The sequence below is a fragment of the Labrus mixtus genome, chromosome 18, assembly GCF_963584025.1.
Source record: "Labrus mixtus chromosome 18, fLabMix1.1, whole genome shotgun sequence".
Lineage (NCBI taxonomy): Eukaryota > Metazoa > Chordata > Actinopteri > Labriformes > Labridae > Labrus > Labrus mixtus.
The window spans coordinates 10,625,309-10,648,563 of NC_083629.1; the positions used below are offsets into that span (position 1 = coordinate 10,625,309).

Consider the following 23,255-nt stretch of genomic DNA (forward strand, 5'->3'; position numbering starts at 1 on the left):
GTATGACACAAAAACAATCCAAAGGCTATCTTTTCCCTACCACACACATTACTGCTGTTACTAAGTACCTCATACTGCATTGTGATTTGCCTCAGGCTTTTGTATTAGTTAAAAATGGTGTTGGATCATTTCCAAAAAGGAAGTGTGACTCATCTCTATAACATTGCCAGGCTCTTTTTTTTTTGTGGTTAAACTTGCCTAGAGTGAACACTCACAATTTGTTTCAGAGAGAGATGTCATGTCAGTCCTAAAGATGTAGAGATAAACTGTCTCATGCAAAAACAGGTAGGTGTATACTAATGGAGTCGGTATTGATTTTTTAATAGACGTGCCTTAACATAAAATCCCATTGGGGGAACAGGGTGTGTGGTACTTAAAGCTCCTGTGAAGACTTTTTAGCAGGATATGAAACAGGCTGAGATTAATGTTGAAGCCCTTTTATGAGCTACAGAACAACAAAAGATCCTCAGTATAGAGACTGATTATTCCTACATGCAATTTATTGTCAATGCTGGAAACCACTGCCATGGGGTAGGAGTTATGTGAAGGGAGTTTATGAAGTATTTCATGACAAAGCTTCATAATGAGTGATACATTTTAATGGAATAAAAAGCAGGGTGAGATATTTGTTCAAAAACATTACTTACATGCACAGGACACAAACTACAAATAGATCATTCATACCACTTTGTCCACAGGGAGCCCCAAAGTCCTCAGGAGCTTTAATTTGATTTAAGTGCATCAGCACCACTCTATAGTTTTAACAGGTATTATATATCCTGTTGTAGGCTTATTCCACATTAATGGCAACACATTTTATGATAAAATTAGTATTAGATTGTTTTTTTTGTTCGCAAGGGATGTGATGGGGTTTTCCCATAGGCTATATTCCTCCCCCTGGTTCCCCCCCCCCCCCCACCCACCCACCGGTCGTGGTACCCAGGACAGGGATGATGCGTAAAGGAATGTCGCATCTCTGTGAAGCGTCCAGCGCGCGCCCAACATATGGGGTTCGTGCTCGTGCAGTTGAGTGTAGGGTTAAATCCGACAGATGGGGCGTGGTTTAGATCAATGACAACCACCTCACTGTAGTCAACTGTAAGGAGAGAGAGAAAAGAAAAAAAAAAGAAAGACAACAAAATTACAGTCCTGGCTAGTCCGCGTGCTGGTTTCTCTGCTTGCCTTGTCCGTGGTGGTGGACGGCTCGTGCGCTCACCTCACTTCCAACAGGAGGGAATTAGTTGACAACGGCTGATCTGAAGGAGGTGGTGCGACCTGTAAAATGACTATTTGATAGGTTCCCTCCCTCGACACCGTCCCTCCACCCGGGGAGGTTTCAGTGCAGGAGCGGATGAAACAACGGTAGGAGTGTTTGGATGGATGAAAGGGAAACGGATGGGATAAAGCAGCTGCCATAGTCTGTACGGTAATGTCATCCAGGGGAGCACAGCCCGGCTGCTTCATCGGGATTGCGACTTCCTTACGTAACCGAGCTTTGTGGGGAGACTGGCGGGGGAACTGGGGCTGCCGAGCTGTTTAACTGCATCTAGGATAGGCAGGTAAGTCACATTACGCAGCCAATAGACTTAAATCCTCATACGTCAATACTAATTTGATTAAAATGTGTAAATTACTCCCATGTGTTATTGATTAGATGGAGGAATAACCCGCTTTTTTCTATGCGTTTGTCCGACATTATCAGGGAATGCATGAACAAGAGTCATGATGTCATTTTGAACACCCTTTCTCAGTTATGTTGGAGATTAATTCCTCCATCAGCTCAACAGTATTTGCGCATGCGCTGTGACTGGCTCCAGATTAACACAAATAATGGACAGGCTGGGTGATTATTGCAGTAGGTCATGCAGTTTACAGCAACAAGAAGCTGCATGCGAAGTCTTTGTTAAACTGTATGTATTATTGTACCTTTAAAAAAAAAAAAAAAGGTTAGTGCTGCTGGATTGACTGCATTGCTGACACATTTATACAGGAGTGTTACACAAGCACTAAGTAATGTTTCCTGCAAATTTCCCAGCTCCTAATTTTATTCGAGAAACGGCGCCCCTAAGAGAGCACAGAAGTCTTTGCAGCTTGAAAGGCTCATTTTTTTTTTCACTTCTCTGTGAGCTTCTGCTAAATGAACTCTTTGTGTTTTCCTTCATGTAGGTGAGCAGAGAGGAGTGCGATCACAAGTTTCTCCATCCACTCTCCACCCACTCAGCATGAGCGACGAAAACGCCGTCTCCCATCAGCAGTGAGTGCGTCAAAATGAACGAGGGCTGCAGGCAGGGAGGAGGGGCCGTCACTGTGGAGGCAGATGTCATCCTCCATGCTGTGAACCCTGAACTTGTCACACCGTCTGACAAAGACATGAATTCATGTCCAGGCTATGTCCAAGGATTCCTAAAGGACAGCCAGGATTTCAGCCCCCCTCCTGTGTTCGAGAAGGAATACCTGTTGGATGGGACACTGATGGAGAATAATAATGTGGATCATCAGCAAGGTAACGGCTCGTTCATCTCAAGAACTGAAAAGTTCTCCCTCCCAAATGACAAGGCCGCTCCTGACCTCTCTCCTTACGCTGACTCTGCTGTAACCAATCACATTTCTGCTGTGCAACAAAATTGTACAGGCAGTGAAATCCACAATGGCGCCAGAGCTAAAGTGTCTGACAATGCAGACTCCTCCATATGCTCGCCCGGCCAGGCCAAACAGGAAACTGATTGGTCAGTCCTGGAATCAAACCTTGAACACAGAGACAGCATCGAGGCGAACACGATGACTAAAAAAGATCCTGATTTAGTCATCGAGGTGGGCGGGCAGAGGATCAGCGCTCACAAGTCTGTACTGGCAGAAAAAAGTGATTACTTCAAAGCTCGGCTGTCACGGGACATCCTGAAAGTGAAGGGCATCAGTTACAAGACTCTGTCCACGTTGATCGACTATGTTTACACCTCTAAAATGAATGTTTCCAAGGATAATGTAGTAGAAGTCATCACAGGGGCTAAAATCCTCCAGATCCCCTGTGCCGTCCAGGCCGCCATGGACTCCATGTCTGCACAAGTCACCGCAGAGAACTGCTACGAGATTCTCACCATCGCCAAAAAGCAGCGGCTCAGCGAACTGAAGGAGACCGCCTACGGATTCATGAGCGACAACTTCCTCCAGATTCTCAAAGACCCGTCTGTGTACGGTCGCCTGACTGGATCCGAGCGGGATCTTATCCTGAAGAAGAGGATGGAGGGGAGGAAGACCCTCATGGTGGCAGAGATCAACGACGTGTTTGATCGCGTTGGAAGTCGGCCGCCGAGCCGCTGTGGCAGCCGGCCGCAGAGCCCGTTGTCAGTTGGGTCTTTGGAGGAGAATCACATGATTTACTACTATAATGAAACAGCAAACGACTGGAGACCTTTGACAGCGATGCCTGAGGACATAAACACTAAAGGGTGTGGCATCTGTACCATGTATAACTACCTGTTTGTGGCAGGGGGGATAAAGGGCTATGGAGACAAGGGCAAGGTTTCAGACAAGGTCTTCTGTTACAACCCAATAACCAGTAGCTGGGCTGAGGTCAGACCCCTGATGCAGGCCCGTGCCCAGCTAAAACTCGTGTCCATGGATGGCTACCTGTATGCCATTGGAGGGGAATGTTTGTTTACAGTGGAAAAATATGATCCCCGCATGGACAGATGGACTACTATGGCCCCCTTGCCGAAGGGAGCCTTTGCCGTGGCGCACGAAGCCACGACATGCAGCGGAGAACTCTACGTCTCAGGAGGCTCTCTCTTTTACCGCCTTCTCAAGTACGACACAAAGAGGGACGAGTGGCAGGAGTGTCCGTACAACAACAGCCGGAAGAAGTCCACAGACATGGTGGCTCTGAAGAGCTTCATTTACCGCTTCGATGTGAACAGAGAGCTGGGGATCAACGTGTTCAAGTACAACAGCATAGTGAAAATGTGGCATGATTGTGCATCGCAGAGGCTCGGAAGTCATTTACCCTTCAGGTGTGCTGTTATCGGGAACTGCATCTACTGTGTGAACAAAAGCCAGACTCTTCAGTTTGTAGTGGAGGAGGAGAACGCCTACTTCATAGAGGAGCCGCTCAGGGCGCCTCTGGAAGCGAAAGGCGTTCTGTTTCCTTTTGTTCTCACTTTGCCTGAAAAGCCTGACAGGGTTACATAGTGTGTGTGTGTGTGTGTGTGTGTGTGTGTGTGTGTGTGTGTGTGTGTGTGTGTGTGTGTGTGAGAATGTGTGTGTGTGTGATCCAGAATATCTCAACAAATGTGTAATAGCAAAACTGGAAATAAGCAGAAGACCTTATTTACACTCTTCAATGTCAGCTCTCTATCTTGGTGCGTCATCGCCTGCTTGCAGTGGAATGTGAACATTTGCATGGCAATTTAATGTGTCTGCAGCCTTAAATGGGAAATAAAACTTTTTTCTTTTAGTTTTGAATGAATGAAAACTTTCTTAGTGTCCAAACGTAGATATACAGTAATAATGACAGTGACTGTAGGTTCTTTTCTTTGTGTATTCACTGTGTTCAGTTTGGTTAGGTGCACTTTTATAGCTAGAATAGATATTAAATAGAAAATATTACCTAGTTGACCGATGACTTTGGAAACAAAAGATTTGTGTAAAGTTGTATTAAAAGGAAGGAAGCAGAGTTAGTGAGCTTTACGAACGATGCAACATAAGGTCTATGCAAACGACACTGAGTATACAGTTTGGACTGCTGTAACACTATGTAACAGTTATCAGAGGACTCTGACTGGGAAGGAATAGTATTCCTCAAACTAGGGCTGCAACTAATGTTGTTTTCATCATCCATTTTTGGTCAATAAAATATCAAAGAATAGTTTTAAAAACAGAAATTCCCCAAACCTCGAGAAGACCAACAGTGAGAGGCCCGACAAAGGATAGTATATTTTTTATATACAGTATAATAATAGAAGAAAGCTTCAGGTCCTCTCCTGAGAAACAAGAACAGGACGTCTTTCCTTGCTTCTTGCTACTTTGCTCATGGTGGATTAATGTTGGGTCTTTGTAAACACATGATATAAATATATGATACAACAAAGAGCTCTTTTTGTAAAGTGTCTTCAGATAACATTTATTATGAATTGGCATCATACAAATAATGATCGATTGATGGAGATTAAAACAGCAAATATTGGACTTTTATGATCGACAAACTGCTGTAGCTGTACTTCATCTCTGATCAGTGATGCATTCATGTGACTCAAGGTCAAAGTGAAGTCAGCATAAAAGCTAATATTTGAATAGTGTACCACACAAATATGCTCTTTGCAAAGCATCAACAAAGCAGGTACAGCACGGTGCCTTTTCGGTCAAAAGAAATTCTGCAGAGCTTTTAGCTCTTTATCTCCAAGAAGTTTAAAACAGCCTTGTCAGAAACTTTGTAATCTTCTGAGGGAGTCTGAAAATCTTTCAAAGTTCAGTGTAAAATGAACTATTACAGTTTAAAAGTACATTGATAAGAGATGAAGGGAAGACCATTTTGTTTATAATGCGTAATCACAGAAGTCCCTACATAGAGCACATTTGCCAAAGACAAACAACAATTCAGGTAGTCTTTAAATCATGTGATTTTGTGAATCACATTCCTAATAACAGTTGTTCCTCTGATGTCACCATGGTCATGTTGATAATAAATGCAATAGGCATAGTTGTTGTTTTCTAAGAGAAAGGGCATGATGTTTGCTGCTAAAAGGCACTTTCTGGGAAGTTAAAGGAAAACTAGCCATTTACGACACACACAGATGGATCTTGTATCTTAGGCTCTATCTCTTTGAAGAAAATAAGAACAACAGACTAGTGTTTTGCTGCTTGCACATTTCCACACAGACTGGGTTGATCCTTTAGGTCTTTAGTCAAATCAGATACCAGAGTTCTTCAGCAGTTCATGGTCATGACCCAAGTTGCTTCCAATAAAAACAAACTGCTGCCATGACACAATGACACCAGTTTCCTTTTGCATCTGAGCACATTAGTTACAATTTTAGGTCTACATCTTCTTTTAGATATTTCAAGATTTTTGTTTGCTGCTGCAATAACAGAGGGAGTTTTGTAAAGAGGCTGATGTTGTTATATTCTTGAAACAAATAGCTTTTGATAATGTTTGAAGAAATATCTCTAAGCAGTCAAGAGGACTATAGAAACATGGATGTGGTTTCGATATTTCGCTGACTGCCATCTGCATTTTTTGTGATTTTTTTTGTATGGACTTGGTAGTTGTGGATCTGCTGATGTGATGGACGGTAAAGTGATGCAATGCTAAGTAATGGCTTTCTGTTAAAGGTATACGGTGTGGGCTAACAAATAAGCTGTTGGATAATGTATATCAGTCAGAAATAAGTGCTTCAAATAAAATATTTTGTGTCTGAATATGATCTGGTGTTCTTAATATGGCTTTGCTTTTATGGAGAATAACTGCATTTTTCTTTGCTAGGAACAAAGCTGCCATCTGGTGGATACCTGCTGTTACTGCACAGTGTAATACTGCTGTGCACACATGACATTTACTGTACATGGTAGCAAAACCATGCAATAGTTGAGAAGTCTTTTCCACATAAAATTGTAAATTCTTGTCAGCAGGCTCTTTTGTTAAGGACAATGTAAACATTAATATGGCAAACTCAGGTGGTACTGTCACCCAGTTCAGTGCTGTATGAATGTACAAGGAGCTTGCAATCATTAACCAATCACAAGCATCTTTGGTCCAGAGACCCGCCCAAAGAAATGTCTGGGCCTCTGCTATGTGAATGGGCCCTCTGCAGATGCCATCTAATCATATCAGGGCATGTGTATTGGATCAGTAGCAATAGTGCTAGCCTCCTGGCTAACATTCACATCGTCAACCTGGATTTAATCAGCTTTTGGAGCGCAATGAAAAAAGTGTGTTAACAAGATATTGTTGCATTGAGGTCAAATGCCCTAGCCACCTTATTTTTCTGCCATCCTAATTTTTGTGCAGGTCCAGGTATGAGTATACAAGGTCAGACATTACTGGTCAGACATTAGTGGTCTAGCCTATACATTTCAACGGACCCGCCCATGATGATGTTCACATCACAAACAAAAAAAGCTTAATCCACACGCCTACATTTTATTGTCAATGTAAAAAATGTCAAATACTAGGTTCTGATTTATCTTAAGCTTTCGGGATAAACAGCACGGCGGGTAGTAGATGTTAAGTGAAAAGTTAAAGCACAATACATCATGGCAGAACACAAAAATGTGGTTAACAGAACATTAAATACGTTTTTTACTGTAAGTTACGCCTCAGAAACAGCTGTGATGAACAAAGGTGAGTGTTGTTAACATTAAAAACTGCTGATTTTGTTAACACAATGTGACTTTTGGAGGTTTTTCTGTCCCTGCATTTATGAAAGGATTATGTGACAGGACTTTATTTCGCAGGGAATCACTGTTGCCATAGGAAAGTCACCCAAGTGGTCACATGGCGCAACTACAACACAGTGGCACACTTCCTTCATTTCCCAAGATTCATTTGGGTCGATTTCTTAAAGACGTCACCATTAGCTGACATGACTGAAAGCAAGTGGAACGGACCCTTATGGGTGCTTCTCAATGGTATGGTAAGATCTACTTTTTTTGTTTTACTTTCGGGTGAAAGAGAAAAAGACGTGGCAAATATTTTGCTGAAAAAAGGTAAAAAGTTGAAATTCAACAGTAGAGTTTAAAAATATGAAGATCAGTTCGTCTTGAGTCTACTTTTATGGAGCGAGCTTATGATTAGGCTATATTAAAATGTAGGCTATTGTGTTTTCAAGACTCTACAAAACAAATCAACAAAATCCCATGATATAAAACCTTTTTGGTGATAGTCCATCAAAACACATTTTTTTGACCTGACCTATAGTGCTGAATGCTGATTATGCATAATAATGAATAACTCGTGTTTTAAAATGAGACACATTCTTTTTAGTAACATTAAGGAAATCTATACTATACCTTACTGTATTATTCAAAATTCATGATCACGTTTTTTAGTTTGTTGTTCATGGATATTACAAAACAAAACTGCTGTTTGTCTTTCAAGATATAAAATTACCCCAATCTCTGACCTTAAAAAAAGAATATTTGGTGAATATTTGTTATCGTTTGATTCGATTGGTTTACTAAGGGGCGGCAGTGGCTCAGTCCGCCGGAGAGGCGCCAGATCACCTCCTAAGCACCGCCCAGGCGCCCCTGAGCAAGGCACCAAACCCCCTCCCCACCACCAGCTCAGGAGCGCCCGCTGTGGGCCGCTCCGTCACTCTGACATCTCTCCGTAAGTGCATGTCTATAGCATCCTGTTTGTGTGCATGTGTGTATATATACTTCAGCCTATGTGTGTGTTGCATGACTACAGAGTGTACAAACTGAAAGTTCCCCTTGCAGGGATCAATAAAGGTTAATCTTAATCTTAAGAACATTTGTTGCTTTTCTTGTGAGCACCCTCTTTATCGACTATTCATCCTTCCAACACTGGAGGGCAGTATACGCCCGATGTAAAAATGAACACAACTTGCACAGCATCCTTTTCTTCCCATGCTGCTTGCATTGAACTTCATGCTGGAATGTATACTGCACCAAGTAGTTACGGGGCGGACCATATGAAGGCTGTTTTTGTTTTGTTTTCGTGTGGTCAAATGATTATAGGCTACTTTATTTGAAAATGTTGGCCACTGTTCTTGTATTGTACAAAAATACATCTACCTTTACTTTGTGTTTCGACCTTTATTCAAATGAATTATGCTATTTAGTTTATTGTATCTCGATTTCTCTTAAAGACACTTTATCATGATTGCACAGTCTAAATAAGCTGTGGGCCTAACAGGATTTTTCCTCTGGACTGAATACATTTTCTTTATAAAAAAACCCCTACATTTTCAGTTTAGTAATATTATTTAAAATTATAATCTTAATTTTACTGCAGCAGGTGTAGATGAAAAATAAATATATTACAGTTACTGATTGCCCTGATGTGCTGTCATGTAGGCTACTGCACTCAACTTTAAATTCCGACTCAAGGAACCTGAGCTATTATGATTGGCAGCCCCTGATGGTTGAACCTGTGCATCCGATATCATCTCCTCTTCTTACTGCAGACGACAGGTGGAGGAGCTAGCTAGCTCTCCCTACACCTTGTTTAATTAACCGCACTTGGTTCTAAAACAGACCCAGAAAACAACAGTAATAATTGCCCAATGTCAGGTACACATTTTTTATGATTATATATACAAACACAGCTGACTTGTACTATTGAAAAACTAAGCGGCTAGTATAATTATTATTATTGGCTTGCTTTCATATCACCTATCATGTTGAAGGCAGATAAAACGCTAACCCAGTAAGTTTAGAGTTCAGATTAGTTTATCACACCAAGAAAGAAATATATGTTTTTTAAATATTTATCGATTTGATTAAACAATTTAACTGCGTTGCACTCCTAATATGCTTGATAATAGGTTAAAGTAAGCATTCATTTTATCCAAATTTTAATTCAAATTTTTAGGAAGATGTTGCTTTGATGCTTTGTTAGAGAAAAGGTAAAAAACTTGACATCAAATCCAAAGGTTAATCTTCAGAGGAGTGGATAAAGTTCAATGTACTAATAGCTATGGCACTGTTAAATTGAGCCAAAGAACATTTGCATAGTTTTTGCAAACCGCTCCCGTAAGATTAGACAAGCTAAAGTCAACTACAACCGATTTAGACATTCTTATTTATGTTCTTTCTTTATTTTATTTTTCCAGTTTCATCAGTTTTCCAGCATGATGTGGGTAGTTGAAGAGCTGAATGCACTCAGTGCAGTTTGCCAAATGCTCACACCAACCAGCTTGATCTGCAACACAGACTAAAAAGGTAATGGGGTGTTCTCATACATGTTGAATGTGGTGGTGGGAACACACTTGCAAAACGCTTACCTTGGCTTGTGTTGAATTCAATGACAGCACCTAAATCCTTCTTGAAGCTAACCTTGCGCACTGCATAAAAAGCGTTACCTTGGAACCCTTAATTTAATAAAACCAGACACTTTTTTAATTGTTTGTTATGATTTTACATTTATGTGTGTCACATCTCTTTTTACACCAAATCTAAATCGTCTGCCTTTCATATCCACAGGAGGTGTGAGGTTAGAACGACTTGTGTTCGTGCGTGGTCAACTTGAGAAACAGGACTCATTCTTTGATAACCTTGTGGAGTTGAATATGGCATGTAGTTCATCAAGACTGGCAGTATTTGTTCAGACCAATGAAACCCATAAGATCTCTGCATTTGGGGTAAGCAGCTAGCACCATGCTGCTGCTGTCTTCAGTTTTATTACTGAATAATAATTATGTGTTCATAATTGGCTGCAGTCATTTAAATGGTAAGCTTGTTAAATATTTTCCCTGTTTTCACCTACAGCTAAATTTAGCTCACAAGGTTTTTCTGAACCTGAACGGCTTTGTTAAAAAAAAATTGTGAGGCATTAGTGGTTTAGACTTCAGAGTGCAGTGTCAATTGATCTCACATCTTGAAAGAATGGAGATAAAATTTGAAGCGACTTAAAAATGCTTCTGAGATAAGCTGGAATGTTTTTGTGCTCTACTGCTGAATAGCTTTGAGCTTCTTCTTTTCGTGTAATGGCAAAGAGATGTAAAAGAAAATGTGACATTTTCTTTTAATTTCCAGTTGATTATCTGTGATTATGCACTAAAACAGAAAACTTGCAGCCCTTTAACGGGATAAAGTGAAAATGTGAAAGGCTGGGAATTAAAATCAGCAGAAAAAAGGATGGCCTGGGGAAAAGCATCATGTAGCCTAATGTGCTTTTCCGCATCCACCCCACACTCTCTCATTTTTGCCATTTGAATATACACAGAATTATTTACACCTTCAAGGCAACTTGACTGAACTGCACATCAGTCAATTAGTAAATCAGAAATTTTCTGTGATTTCAGTTTAGCATGGAGTCCTTGGCTCCCTTTGGTCTCCCCCCCCTTTTAGTCTCCCATCCTGACAGTGACAAATTACTCCTCTGCTTGGCGAGATTGAAAATTAAAAGCATTTAAAGTTGCTCATGCATTTATGCTAATGAGAAATTCAGATATGATTTGCATGCGAAAGAGGCTAGTCAGAGAACTCATCATTGCCCCCACCACCTCCAGCCCCTGCATTTCTTTAGGCTCTGTTTTTTCCTCTTTAGATGTGAGAAAAGAAGCAAATGTGGTGTGTAAACACTTTCAAATTTTGACATTTTATATTGCCGCATTTCATTACTTAAAATAAATTGCATTATTGCCTGTAAGAGGGCCTTTGAACAGTATTTATGATACAACCTACTATTGGCACCCCCCTATAGCCACTCAGCCAAATTGGGTCATTGTGTCTGGTGTTGTCACATCAAGCCACAGGAGGAAACACTAGGAATGTAATGACATTGTGCGGCAACTGCTCATACTGTCTCCTGTCAGCATTTGGATATGGACTATTGAATGCAGTATGTACCTTCTAGTATAACATTGACAAGGCTGGGTTTGAATTATGAACAGTAGTCGGTGGGCATAAGCTTCTAAAATCTAATATTAAAATGTTTGTTCAGATGAAAAAGGCTTTGTTTAGTGATAAACATGTGCGGAACACTTTGGAGCCAGAGGATTAAAACTCTTGGCTGATTTGTTTTTCCAGTAAGCTCCATCCTCGTCTTCCTCTGCAAATATCAAAGCTGCTGTTCTTTGAATGTATTTGTTCCACAGTTACTAAATGATTGTAACCTTGGAAACAAGATGCATTAATGAAGGTGGAAAATGAATGGGACTTTAATTTGTTTCAGTGTTCGTTGCTGAGGTGAAATGGCTTAGCTTTGATTGAGGTGTGAGATGAAGAAGGAAAGCGCTGACATGACACTTGTATTTGTCACCATGTCATTTCAAGGAGGATGCGGCAGCAATTATGAATATGGGTACACAGCAATTAAAAGCGGTAGTATTCATTAATAATTTTTATATTAATTTTTCAGTGCCTGCCTAAATGATTGCCACTGAACACAGGCCTTCCAATTATGCAGCTTAATTAGAAATGTCAATATTAAGAAATAATTAAACCTGGGAATGCATTAAGGTTGTCAGAAATACTTATAAAATTATGACCATCACTCAAAGGATGGTTTCTTTAATATGTTTTGCAATGATTTGTACATTAAGGATGAGACTTTGATCAATGTGTGTGACAATTTCAACTTTATAGATAGTAACTTACATGATTACCTATGTTTGTTTTTTTTTTTTACAAGAGGCACTGAGCTCAGAAGCAGCTTCCAGGTAGAGAATGTAATTATAAAGCCAAAGATGTGGAGCTACTTCTTTAACTCCTGTGCTTTTACACCTCTATCTTCTAAAGGAGTTCCTGACCATTATACTCTACAAAGTGTACTTGCTCAAGGTCAGCGAAGAGATGGCAGAAGTTTCCAGAGGTTCACTAAATCCCAGGTACTCAAATCTTTTGTCTTTCCTCCCAAATCTCAGATGCGTCAGTCACTAACGATATACATGTGCATGACTCTCTTGCAAAAAAACAAAACAAAACTAGCTTCACCTTGAAATGTTATCAGAACCCGAAGTTAGACTGGCTCCAAATAAATGATATTGTCTGGTCATAATTTTCAAATACTTTTTTTTTTATATTGTAGCTGATTTGCTGACAATGGATGTTCCCAGCAACTAATTTCCCAGTTGATTTAACAGAACTTGAACTTGAATTAAGACTACTCGACAAGCCTTGTGGTAATAAAAGTCTCCAAAAATAGTCAAAACACAACTTATTTTGAACGGGGGGGCGGAGACAGAGACAGGCAATAAGGGGTGAGAGAGTGGGGGATACCGGTCCTGACACCAAACATGAGGCATCTGCTCTACCAGCTGAGCTAAACCAGCGCCCAAAGCAAATCTTATTTACCATGACACAACACTGTCCAATAACATGTACCCTTTTATTTGCTGTTTGAAACAGTTCGTCACATTCTTCAATCATTCAATTAACGACTACTTTAAATCCCGCTGTAATGTATGATACTTTGAGATGTGCATCTTGTGGGTACACTGTGTCAAATTAGTTTACTGAGTGTGGCTCATGTTAGCACTGCAGACAACATAGCCTTTGATCCTCCTAGCAGGTTAACATCCACATGCCTGCTAAGAATGTGATTATGCACTGCTCCAGACAATTGGTAATTTGCCAGTTTACCTGCCCTCCTTCTACAAGGTGCCATCAACTGTGCTGGTTTACATCCAGGCAGTAGAATGGGAGAGAATACTCATTAACCTAGCTACAGCCCCGGCTAGTGGCGGGTGGCTGGGTTAAAGCTGAGACCCAACATTTATCAGGCATTGTGGGCCTACATTTATAAAAATATTTAATGATTAGTTCAACCAAATAGAAATACTTGTGCCAACTTACAAGGGTGGTAATGTTTAATAGTGTAGTCTACTAATCATGCACAGCCCTAGTCCTGACACAGTGTCCCCTTCAATGCCCAGGGATTTGTTCTTTTGCTCTCCATATGAAAACCTTCAAGAGAGCCTTGGCTTTCTTGTTTTTTATCTTGAGAGACAAACCAATTTGAACTGCCTTTGATCATAGGAATACATTTTCATTCCAATATAGATCTCACAGGTTGCTGCATATTGATAGTAGATTTAGGACGGACTAATAATCAAGCAGAGCCATCACATGTTGACTGCAGCGGAAAGAAAGACTTGAAAGCATTTGTACCTCAAAGCCATGGCAGCCTCTAATGATAGGATCGGCTTTGGCACAGCACGTTGGCCATGTTTCCCTCAAAGCCTTGTGTGACAGCTCTTTAATTGGACTGCGCCGTTCCCTCAGTGCTATTAAATGTTACTAGCCGCTATTGCTAGACTGTTATGGTGTAATTATTCCACGATATACTGTAATAAAATCAAGCAAGACAAAGTTGATCTCAAGGAATATTCTCTATCTATTTATGAATACAGGCAATTTCATGTTCATTTGGACCTTGATATCGCTCTCTGAGACCCACTGAATCATTTCTCCTCCTAATCAAGTGCTAACTGAGCGCTCATGCATGTAAGAGAATGTGCATCTCAGACTGCTTGGTGTTACAGTTAAAGCAATATTTTGTGCCTCCATCAGATGATAATTACAGAGACCATGTCCAATTACCTATGTGTGTTGTTTGTAGTTCTTCAAGTCAACAGCAAAAAGGATTTGGCACTAGTTGTGAGAATATAATCTCATTATAATTCAGCCTGTGTGAATAATAAGAAGATATCTCAAACGGAGCTCCATGAGAGTGTATCCTCGACCTTGATACTGTTGACATCTCTCTAAGTCTGTGTCTTACTTGTTGCTCTGGTTTCCCCCTCGCTGAATGGAAAGAGTAAAAAGACCCTCGTGAACTAACACCTATATCAGTCAGATGAGAGAAAATTGTGTGTGTGTGTGTTTCGTGTGGCCTGCGGCTGCAGATTAGCCGTTAGAGCCAGAGGATCGCCCCCACTCTCTGACAAATGAGAAAAGCCACAGTGGCCCTGGCCAAAGTGACAGGCCAAATGGAAGCAATTCCTCCCGAGGCGGGGGAGAGCAGCTGTGACCAGGGCCTGCTATGCCACTCTAGACAGGACCCTGTATGCGTGTGTGTGTGTGCATGTTATGTGTGTGTGTGTGTTTGATGGCTGTAGGGACTTAACCCAACAGACAATTGGCATTTCTCTCCTGACGGTCCCCATGAAGTGGTGTGTTCTTGGCCCCCATCAGTTGCAGATGACCGTATACCTTTACCTGGGGGTGGGGGTCTGCCATGTGTGTTTGTTTTACTTTGCTGCGTCCTGCCCTGTGCTCTACGGAATGCATTGTTTGCTGGTTAGAACTTGTTGTTAGGGTGTCTGACTTCTAACATATTGTAAGCGAAGGTATTGAGTTCTAGACTAAGATTGTGCACATAGTTGTCGGATCACGCTCTTAAAAGAGCAGAGCAAGTGTACATCAACCCACTTCAGAGCCCTGTGGATGTCTGAGTAATTAATACTGAGCCCTGATGGATTAAATACAACCCTGCAGAATGACTCTGCCTGCTGCCCGTTGGCATAGTGACCTGCTAGAAGCAAGAAACATTCAGGGGCAAGAGTTGCAAACAGATGGATATGAGCAAGGCAAAGGAAGGAGCTAGGTTGAAACCTTCTAAACAAGCAGGACCAGTGGACATAAAGGATTTAAGGCCTAAAAAATGAGGATAAGAAGATGGATAGCTCAGTGATGGAGGCTATTCCCACCAGTATCTAATATTCTGCCTCCAGTTTTATCAACCTATCTGTCAAGAGACATATCCGAACCTACATCTCCACCATGTCTTTCCTTCACTTATTCAAAATCTCTCTTTGATGCACTCGCTCTCTCTCTCTCTCTCTCTCTCTCTCTCTCTCTCTCTCTCTCCCTCTCTCTCTCTATCCTATCACCCAGGGCCTAGTCGATCGGGCTTCAATGACACAGCCATCATAATTACTCCACTCCAGAAGAATCAATTACAGCTAAGCACCATTATTTCCAGAACTGAGCAAAACATTAAAGTTTAAAAACTCCAGATTATTAAAAAGTCATGCTCTCAGGGACACATACAGAATATTTACTGTTAACAAATAACTTAATAACTTCACTCCAAATTATTAATTCATGGGCCCCATTGGCTCAGCAGGACCTGTCTCATGGTTAATTCTCTGCCTTTATACATTGTTAAATATGCATTACTTCTCGGTTCTTCTATATGAGCATGAGGCAAATCTATCAGAGCTTTGTGGCTGTCTTTTGACAAATTGATTTCAATTTTCTTGTATGAATGAATTCTTTGTTTACAATTGGAAACATGGATGCTCTTGTTTCTGTGCCGTTTGCTGATGGAAATAGAATTGTCTGCTAATGATTTGTTCGAATCAGGGCATCTGACAACTGTTGGGTCATGTTAAATAGTCAACTTGCTAATCAGCCATGGCACTTGAGCTTTAAGTAGAAAATCTGACACTATGCTTTAAGCTGCACAGAATGCCACTAAAAAGAGTTTTCTTTTCGTTAGCGTCATCTTGACTCTTCTGAATTTCTTGCTTTCCAGAATTTATTGGCTCTTTTCTGCTGGGGGCATCTCATATTCATGACCTGAGGCACACAAGATATCACTGATGGGATTTATTTCCTTATTGGTGTTTTATTCTCACTTCCAGCTGATGGGCGTCTACAAGATTAATGTTATTGCCTATTCCTTGTAATAGCCATAGCAATAGGCAGCAACACATTTTATATTGCAGGATACACATACAGTAGTCTGTGAAATGCAAATACTATACACTCCTCTGTTACAGGAGGTATGAACGGGATTTAATGGACCAAGGGAGGACTGAGAGAAAGGAAAGAGAAGGAGCTTGCTGTTTTAGCTCCTTCCAGCCGAGTGAATCAAAAACAATGTGGCAGAACCTGAAATAGTTCGCAGCTTTGGAAAAAAAGTCCCCAGGGGCTGTAAATTGGCTCTCAGAAGAGGGAAAGAGAAACAATTGCCCTTTACCTACGAGGTTGCATGTCATCTCTCTGAAACTCACTGCTGGGCAGATTAAGGTCAAGTACACCTAAACTCCCTCCAAAGCCCCAGCCCCCTTTTTCCCCCCTCTCCTCTGGAGGGAGCAGAGAGAGGGCGAATAAAATGATGACAGGGAGGGATTGAGAGAGAGGGAGCGAGGGGAGAAACTGGGATTTTGAAGGTCTTTGAAAGAGGTTTTACACCCATCCCAGGTGGTTTCCCTCTTTCACTCTGAGAATTGTGTTGATAATGGCCACTTGTCAAGGAGGATGAGCCCACCTGCTCTTTGTAACTCATTCCTGCTGGTTCAGTTTATAGGCTCAATATAAATATGAAAAAGCCATGTTGGCGGTTAGTAGGGGTCCTGCATTTTGGATGTCAGTGGCTATTTAACAGGTATCGTTTTGTATTAAAGGACAGTCGAGAAGAAATACGTTTTCAAGAGGGAGAACATAGCGTAAACAGACTATTCACCCAACTATTGGCCTACTAAAATACTGTAGGTCACCCTCCTTGACCTCCATGACCCCATATTTTGGAGATTAAATGGACTAATATGACGCTTACACCAAATTATGTCATGAAGTACTCACTCGTCACAGATGATAAATCAATGAAACTGAAGTGGCAAGCCTGCCAATTGTAATTACAGAATCAATTGACACACAATTAAGTCTTTTGTTTCACTGGATTGTCCTGTCACTCAGGAAAGAGCTCCTGCACGTCCCGTAATATACGAGTGAATGGCATAACATTTTGCCTTCAGCTGTCAAGGGCACAGTTACGAAGTCTGCCAGCAATTAAGAACTATAATGTGCTGAGTCGAGCACGGCAACAAAACAGGCAGCAATTTCTCCTGCTCCTGGTGAAATTATGCTTATCAGGTACCTCGCCTCTGCAAAGGTGAAGGGTCGGCCCGAGCAGGCAGGCAGCATTTCTCCACATAATTGAGAGAAGTTTGGATTTAATTGTATAATTAATCTTGTCGAATTAAGTTACACAGAAGTCCGACCCCTAAATTAGGCAGTCTGGAATATTTTAAATTGCCTTAATGTGAAATCTGGCTCCAGAATGCACTTTGTTCCCTCCTGATGGTATGAGGTAAGTTTTTAGCCATGATGAACACGGCTTGCTGTAATAACCTGTTAGCAGTTCTTATCACACTGCTCCTTTATATGATTAATTTCCTCAGAAAGTAATTGCAATTTCAAAGAGAGGCTCATTTTATTGTATAGCTTAATGTGGGCCAGTGAAGTGAAAATATAAAGATAGAATTCATTGTGATGCTCCTCACACTGAATTTATACACAGGGACATCTACATATTTCACTGTTGTGCTTTTTTTCTGATGGTTTATCGTATAGTTTTATAATTTCTTGCCAATCTGTCCTTTTTGTTCCCACTTTTTATTGATCAACATTCACTGTCTTTTTGGAGTGTCTTTTTGGAGGAAATCGGATTGACTTTGTGGCTATCTTGAAGTTGACAAAGCTGTGTTGTCAAAACTGACTGTGTATAAGTGTTTATGTGTAGCTTGTGGCAGCATCATCTGTCTAAGGTTTACATTTAATAGGAGAGCTAGCACCATGCTCATGTGATAGTAATGAAATGCATGGAGGCATACAAATACTCTGTGCTTCTTGAATCACATGAGAGAAGCTTCCTGTGTCACTGGATCAGTGTGCTCTTCTCTCATGACTGTACATAATCAGCCATACAGTGTGAGCCTTGCTGTTTACATCACATGCTAAAAAGTGTAACAGCCCATGTAGCAGTTAAAACATTGACTGCAGCTAGAGTGGTACAAGTTTTTAATTGGTCAACAACAACAAAAAGCTGACAAGAATTTTTGAAGATTTTTAAATGAATCAAGTAATTTATGTATTATTTACTCTAATTTTGCAAAAATACAAGCTTTTTATTTTTTTGATTGGATGTAAATATAACAATGTAAACTGAATTGAAGCAGAATTACAAAATGTTCATTGGATGTAAATTCAAATAGCTAAAAAGAAAATTGGGTGTCAGTCATATCAATACAAGTGAATGCCTTATGAAAGATTTATGTGTATCCTTTTTGTATTTTTTAAGGTGAACCAAAGCTCTGAAATGTATTGTACAAAAAAAGCTGGAAAAACGTTAATCATGAATAAAAAGAAGAAGCCGAGGTCTCCTTTTAGTATTATGAAGGAGCAGAACCTTTATGTCATCTAACACTAAAACCTATTTTTTTGCTTCTGTCAGAGGGCAGAGATTTATGGGTAACCCCCAGTGAATAGATGTGTTGTTAAGAAATCATTAATCCTGTATGTATGTGCTCCATGGCAGATGAATAGATCAAACCTTGGATGTGTGCATGTTGATCTTATTTCTTCCAGAATCAGTAATGCAGCAATCTGCACATGACCAGTTTCTTTCATAACCCTGAAGTGGTTTGGAGAGCACAGTTTTTAATTTGATTATGAAGTTCAATGATAGAAGTCCTTAATAGCCCCAACTACTGTAACCTCTGTCCTATTGAAGGTTTGTGATTTGATTTGTAAGGCAGCCACCTTGTCACCTTCTCAAACTCCATCTCTAAACAAATGAATGCATCTCACAGTATATCAGTCAGATAATCTTGTTCCAAGTCACAGTTAAGAGTCCATCTCACAGCAGTGTCTCTCAACAGACTTTGCAGAGATTAGAAACGCTTGAGTGGAGATTGGTTTGGGAGAGAAAAGCCAGTTGAGGGCGTCACACGGGAAGGGATTGACACAGGAGTGTCGATACCCTGACAATATTTTGATGCGTTAAGAATGTGAATGTGAACATTACAAGTTTTGCTTCACAGCATCATGAGGAAATATATTTTTCTTTCCTGAACAATACACAATAGTCTGATCATAAACTGAAACATATGTATTCATCTATGACACATAGAATCAGTTTTGAATCTTGATTTCTTTCATGCAGATATGTGCATTTCCTTAACATTATCCCACAGCTGTGTTCACTCTTTCAATAATGACAATGTTTCTATTTACTGCAGCTTGGAGATATTAATGTACGTCTGATGATGTACTGCCTCGAAAGCAACAGGCCTGTGGGGTATTTGTCAGTATAACTCTTTTCTTAACACAGCGACCTTACTCTGCTGTTGTTGTCAGATTTAGTAACAGTAGACGAATGAGAGGAGCTGGTAGGAAAAAGTCTCCTTCGGCTTGTTCGAATGCCAACAGTGTGTTTGAGCTTTCAAAGGGCGCTCTTTTATGTTTGTGACGTATGACTGTGTCTGTGTAGACAGCATCTCAGGGAGAGAAGCGCTATCCCAACACACATTTCTGTCACCCGGAATACCGATGGAGGATCTGCCCTTTTGCACTTCCCCTGAAGTACATACTTACATAGATGGCTCTATTCTGCACTGGTGTGTGTGTTTCCAGGTAGTGTACTTTCTGAAAGTAGGGAGACGTAGGGTTGCTGCAGTGGAGTATTCTGGAGTGTGATTATTTTTAGTGTCTGAGTTTCTGTCTGTCTTCCCCCCTCTCTGTTGCAAAATTGAGAGGAACTGCAATAATCCCGATACTGCTTCTTCGTAGAATATAAGGATGGTGTGTTTTTTAGCTGTTTGACATTACTGTGCTTGTATTTTTTGGTCAAAAATGGGTAAACCTTCCTCTCAATAAAGACAACATCATGATAGCATTAATGATTAATGGGAAAGTGGTGTTAGACCAAAATCCGAGCCACTGATACTCGCTTGATATTTTGCAAAAGGGCCTTCTCTTTTTGCAATAATCGAAAGCAGAACACTATTTTGAAATCGAATGGAACAGCCTTTTTTTTGGACTTCCGTGGTTATTTGGTGTCTTTCTCTTTTCCCAATTTGACTTTGATTGTTCAGGGAAATCTTGTGAAATGCAAATGGGACCAAACAGAATGTAATTGCTGCTGTGTGATGATTACAAGGGAGAACTAATGATGTCCCAACACTGGGGTCAGGTAGGGTTTAATTAGAGGAGGCACAATCAGTGTCACTCCACTCTTGTGCTCTCCTGTTCCCAGTTTCTGCCTGGTCCTGTGCCAGCTAAAGAAAACAGGCTGCTGATGTGAAAAGAGGGTTGAGAGGGGGGCTGGGCAGAAATGAATGTAGCTAAGTTCCTTTGTTCAGAATGTGTCTGTTTTGGAAATGGAACCCCTGTAAGAAGCTTTGGCCTGTCTGCAGATAAAGGTGGAGGTTAATGAACGGAGCAGAATGGAAAGGTTACCACTTGGGCTTCTACAAATATTGGTCCATTGTAAGAACATTCTTGTGATGTGTTTAAGTAAACCCATGAACCACAACACATATCATCACTCTAACTTCAGTATCGACATAGAACATCTCCCCTGCCTTTCACTAGGGGAGAAAATGAATTATTGTTTAGCAGGACAGTGTTGTGCAACTGAGCAGATTACTCAAACAAGGAGACCAGATTGGACAGATGAGTGAGACCAGCCAAGGAGAATAACTGTGGCCAACATTCCTGATTATCCAATCAGCGCTCCAAAAACATCAATTCCACCTCGTCAATAGATAATTAAGAGGGATAATTGGCCGACTGCGCTGTGGGCAGACAAGCACTGCTGGTAAAGTTCCATCCCTTACCTCAGCATCCAACACACACTCTCACAGACAGCAGAGACATCTGTCGGCTGAAGGTCAACATTGTGTCTTATTTATTAGCGTGGAGTTCAAGATTGAAAGCTAGATGTGCTGTACTAGAAGTTAAGTGTTTGGAACCCTATCCAATACATTTAAGCATGCAAATATCCCACATTGAGGACTGCAACATGCTTTTTCAAGATAATCAAGAATTGGATCTTTCATGGTCAAAGTAACGATATTTTCCATGTTGACAAATTTTTACATTTACATTTTTTTTTATTACCAGTTTTAAAGATGATTTGACTTTGCACCTATTTAACAGGGCACCAGAGGCTCTTTATTCATCCATCTCGCTCAGAGCTATTCTTCCCTTTTAGATCCACATGTGTCTGTGAAGTACAGGCCAGCAGATTTAAGCGGACAGGTTCAGAGATTTAAAACATTGACCTGCCCGGTCTCAACAGCTGTGTGCTAATCCATTCCATTGCTCTGACTGTCCTCTTGCTTTTCTTTTTTTTTCCCTGTTCTGGTGAATAGCAAGGTCCTTAATGTGTGAGATCAAGAGGAAAATAAGGCTCTCCAAATGGAATCAAATCACACAGAGGGGCTGCCGGCTCGCAGCAAAGGGCCTCGGCAGCATTAGGGCCAGAATAAAACAGAGCAATTGGACTGTAATTCCTTTCGCAGCTATTAGCCCGTCACAGCTTGCGGTTCTCTCGTTTGCTCGGTTCGCTTCTCATCCCCCTCCCCAACCAGCCAGTCTTTGATTAATTCATTAATTCACAAACAGAAGCTGAATCACATCTCAGCACTCGGCTGACTCAAATTGGATGCAGGCTAACAATCAGTCCCTCCCTCCCCAGACTGATCTGACAAATAAAAAAATACAACATTACTCAGTGAATAGATCTTTGTCCATTCGGCCTGATAATTTGTTGCATTTTCATGTTTTATTTATGCTCAGAAGGGTCGCCAGCTCTCGTATATCACAAATCCAACCAGGCAAGCCGGGTAGGGGTGTATTGATTTGGGTTGACTGCACCCCTCCACACAGCACTACCCTTACAGCCCCTGCTACGCCCCTTGCAGTTTGTATTCGTCTCAAGCTTTTAGCCCTCTAGCCCTTGTGCATTGGCTCTCATTCAATGGTCCCCCTTCTTGGCTCACACAAGGCCCAATCCCATTCCCATGCATTCAATATTCCCATTATAAGCTCATTAGTCTAGTCATTGTTTTGGGCTCATTAATAGGATATCAATCTCCTTAGACACCTCTGAATTACCATGTCACAGTGTGGCCCCTTTCAGAGCACCGACAGTGGCTAGATTTGCAGAGTTGTGTGAGCGTGTGTGTCTGTGTGCTTCTTACGCTTGTGTGTGCCAGTGTCGACCTTGAGTTTGCTGACATGCCAGCCCCTCTAGAAACCTGCTGACACACTTCATGTAGATACACATGCACCCACACATACAGACTCTGAAATCCCCCCTCCTCAGCCCCAGTTCTCCGCCCATTCGCTCCCAGAGGCTTGTCCGTCAGTTATGCAGGAGACAGCAGGGCAGGCAAGCAGGGGGCTGGGGCTGGATCAGGGGTTTTTAACATGCGAAGCAGGTCCTCCTGTGCGTACGTATTGATCCTCGGAGGGCTCCCAGGCCCCCTTTTCCTTTCTTTCCCCGGCAGTGGAGGCCATTCATCACTGAGGCCATGACTTGAGAGCTCAAGCAGCCGTCTCTGTCAGAAAATGGGCTGCAGCGGGCTGTGCCATGCCACGTTGAACTGGCCTCCCTCATCAGGAGGGATGAAGTCTTGACACAGTGGCTCATGGCGTGATCTGTTCCTCTCACTCACAGGAGTCATCCATAGCGTGCTGGTCAATGTGCAGGCATGCCTCTATAAAGCCAAGCTTCCCTTAACTTCTCTATTGGATTGCAGTGGTCCACTCTCACCTAAAATGTTTTCATCGATTTGCAAGGAATAAAATAAATAATAATAGAAAAAGGATAGAAAGCC

The 23,255-nt window shown here is 41.3% G+C and overlaps 2 protein-coding genes across 2 annotated transcripts in view; one reads left to right on the plus strand and one right to left on the minus strand.

Moving 5' to 3' along the window:
• The window catches only part of si:ch211-195o20.7 (cytospin-A), a 404,502-nt gene that overhangs the window by 277,577 nt on the left and 103,670 nt on the right, over positions 1 to 23,255 (minus strand). The gene's annotated exons all lie outside the window — the stretch shown is intronic.
• Positions 1,050 to 6,411, plus strand: LOC132993130 (kelch repeat and BTB domain-containing protein 11). Its single transcript, XM_061062805.1, has 2 exons — positions 1,050 to 1,559; positions 2,167 to 6,411. The coding sequence occupies exon 2, from the start codon at positions 2,269 to 2,271 to the stop codon at positions 4,183 to 4,185; it is 1,917 nt and encodes a 638-aa protein (XP_060918788.1). The 5' UTR covers positions 1,050 to 1,559; positions 2,167 to 2,268; the 3' UTR covers positions 4,186 to 6,411.

Bases quoted from the DNA above. Each gene is read 5' to 3' on its own strand.
- LOC132993130 (XM_061062805.1), top strand. From the start codon at position 2,269: ATGAACGAGGGCTGCAGGCAGGGAGGAGGGGCCGTCACTGTGGAGGCA.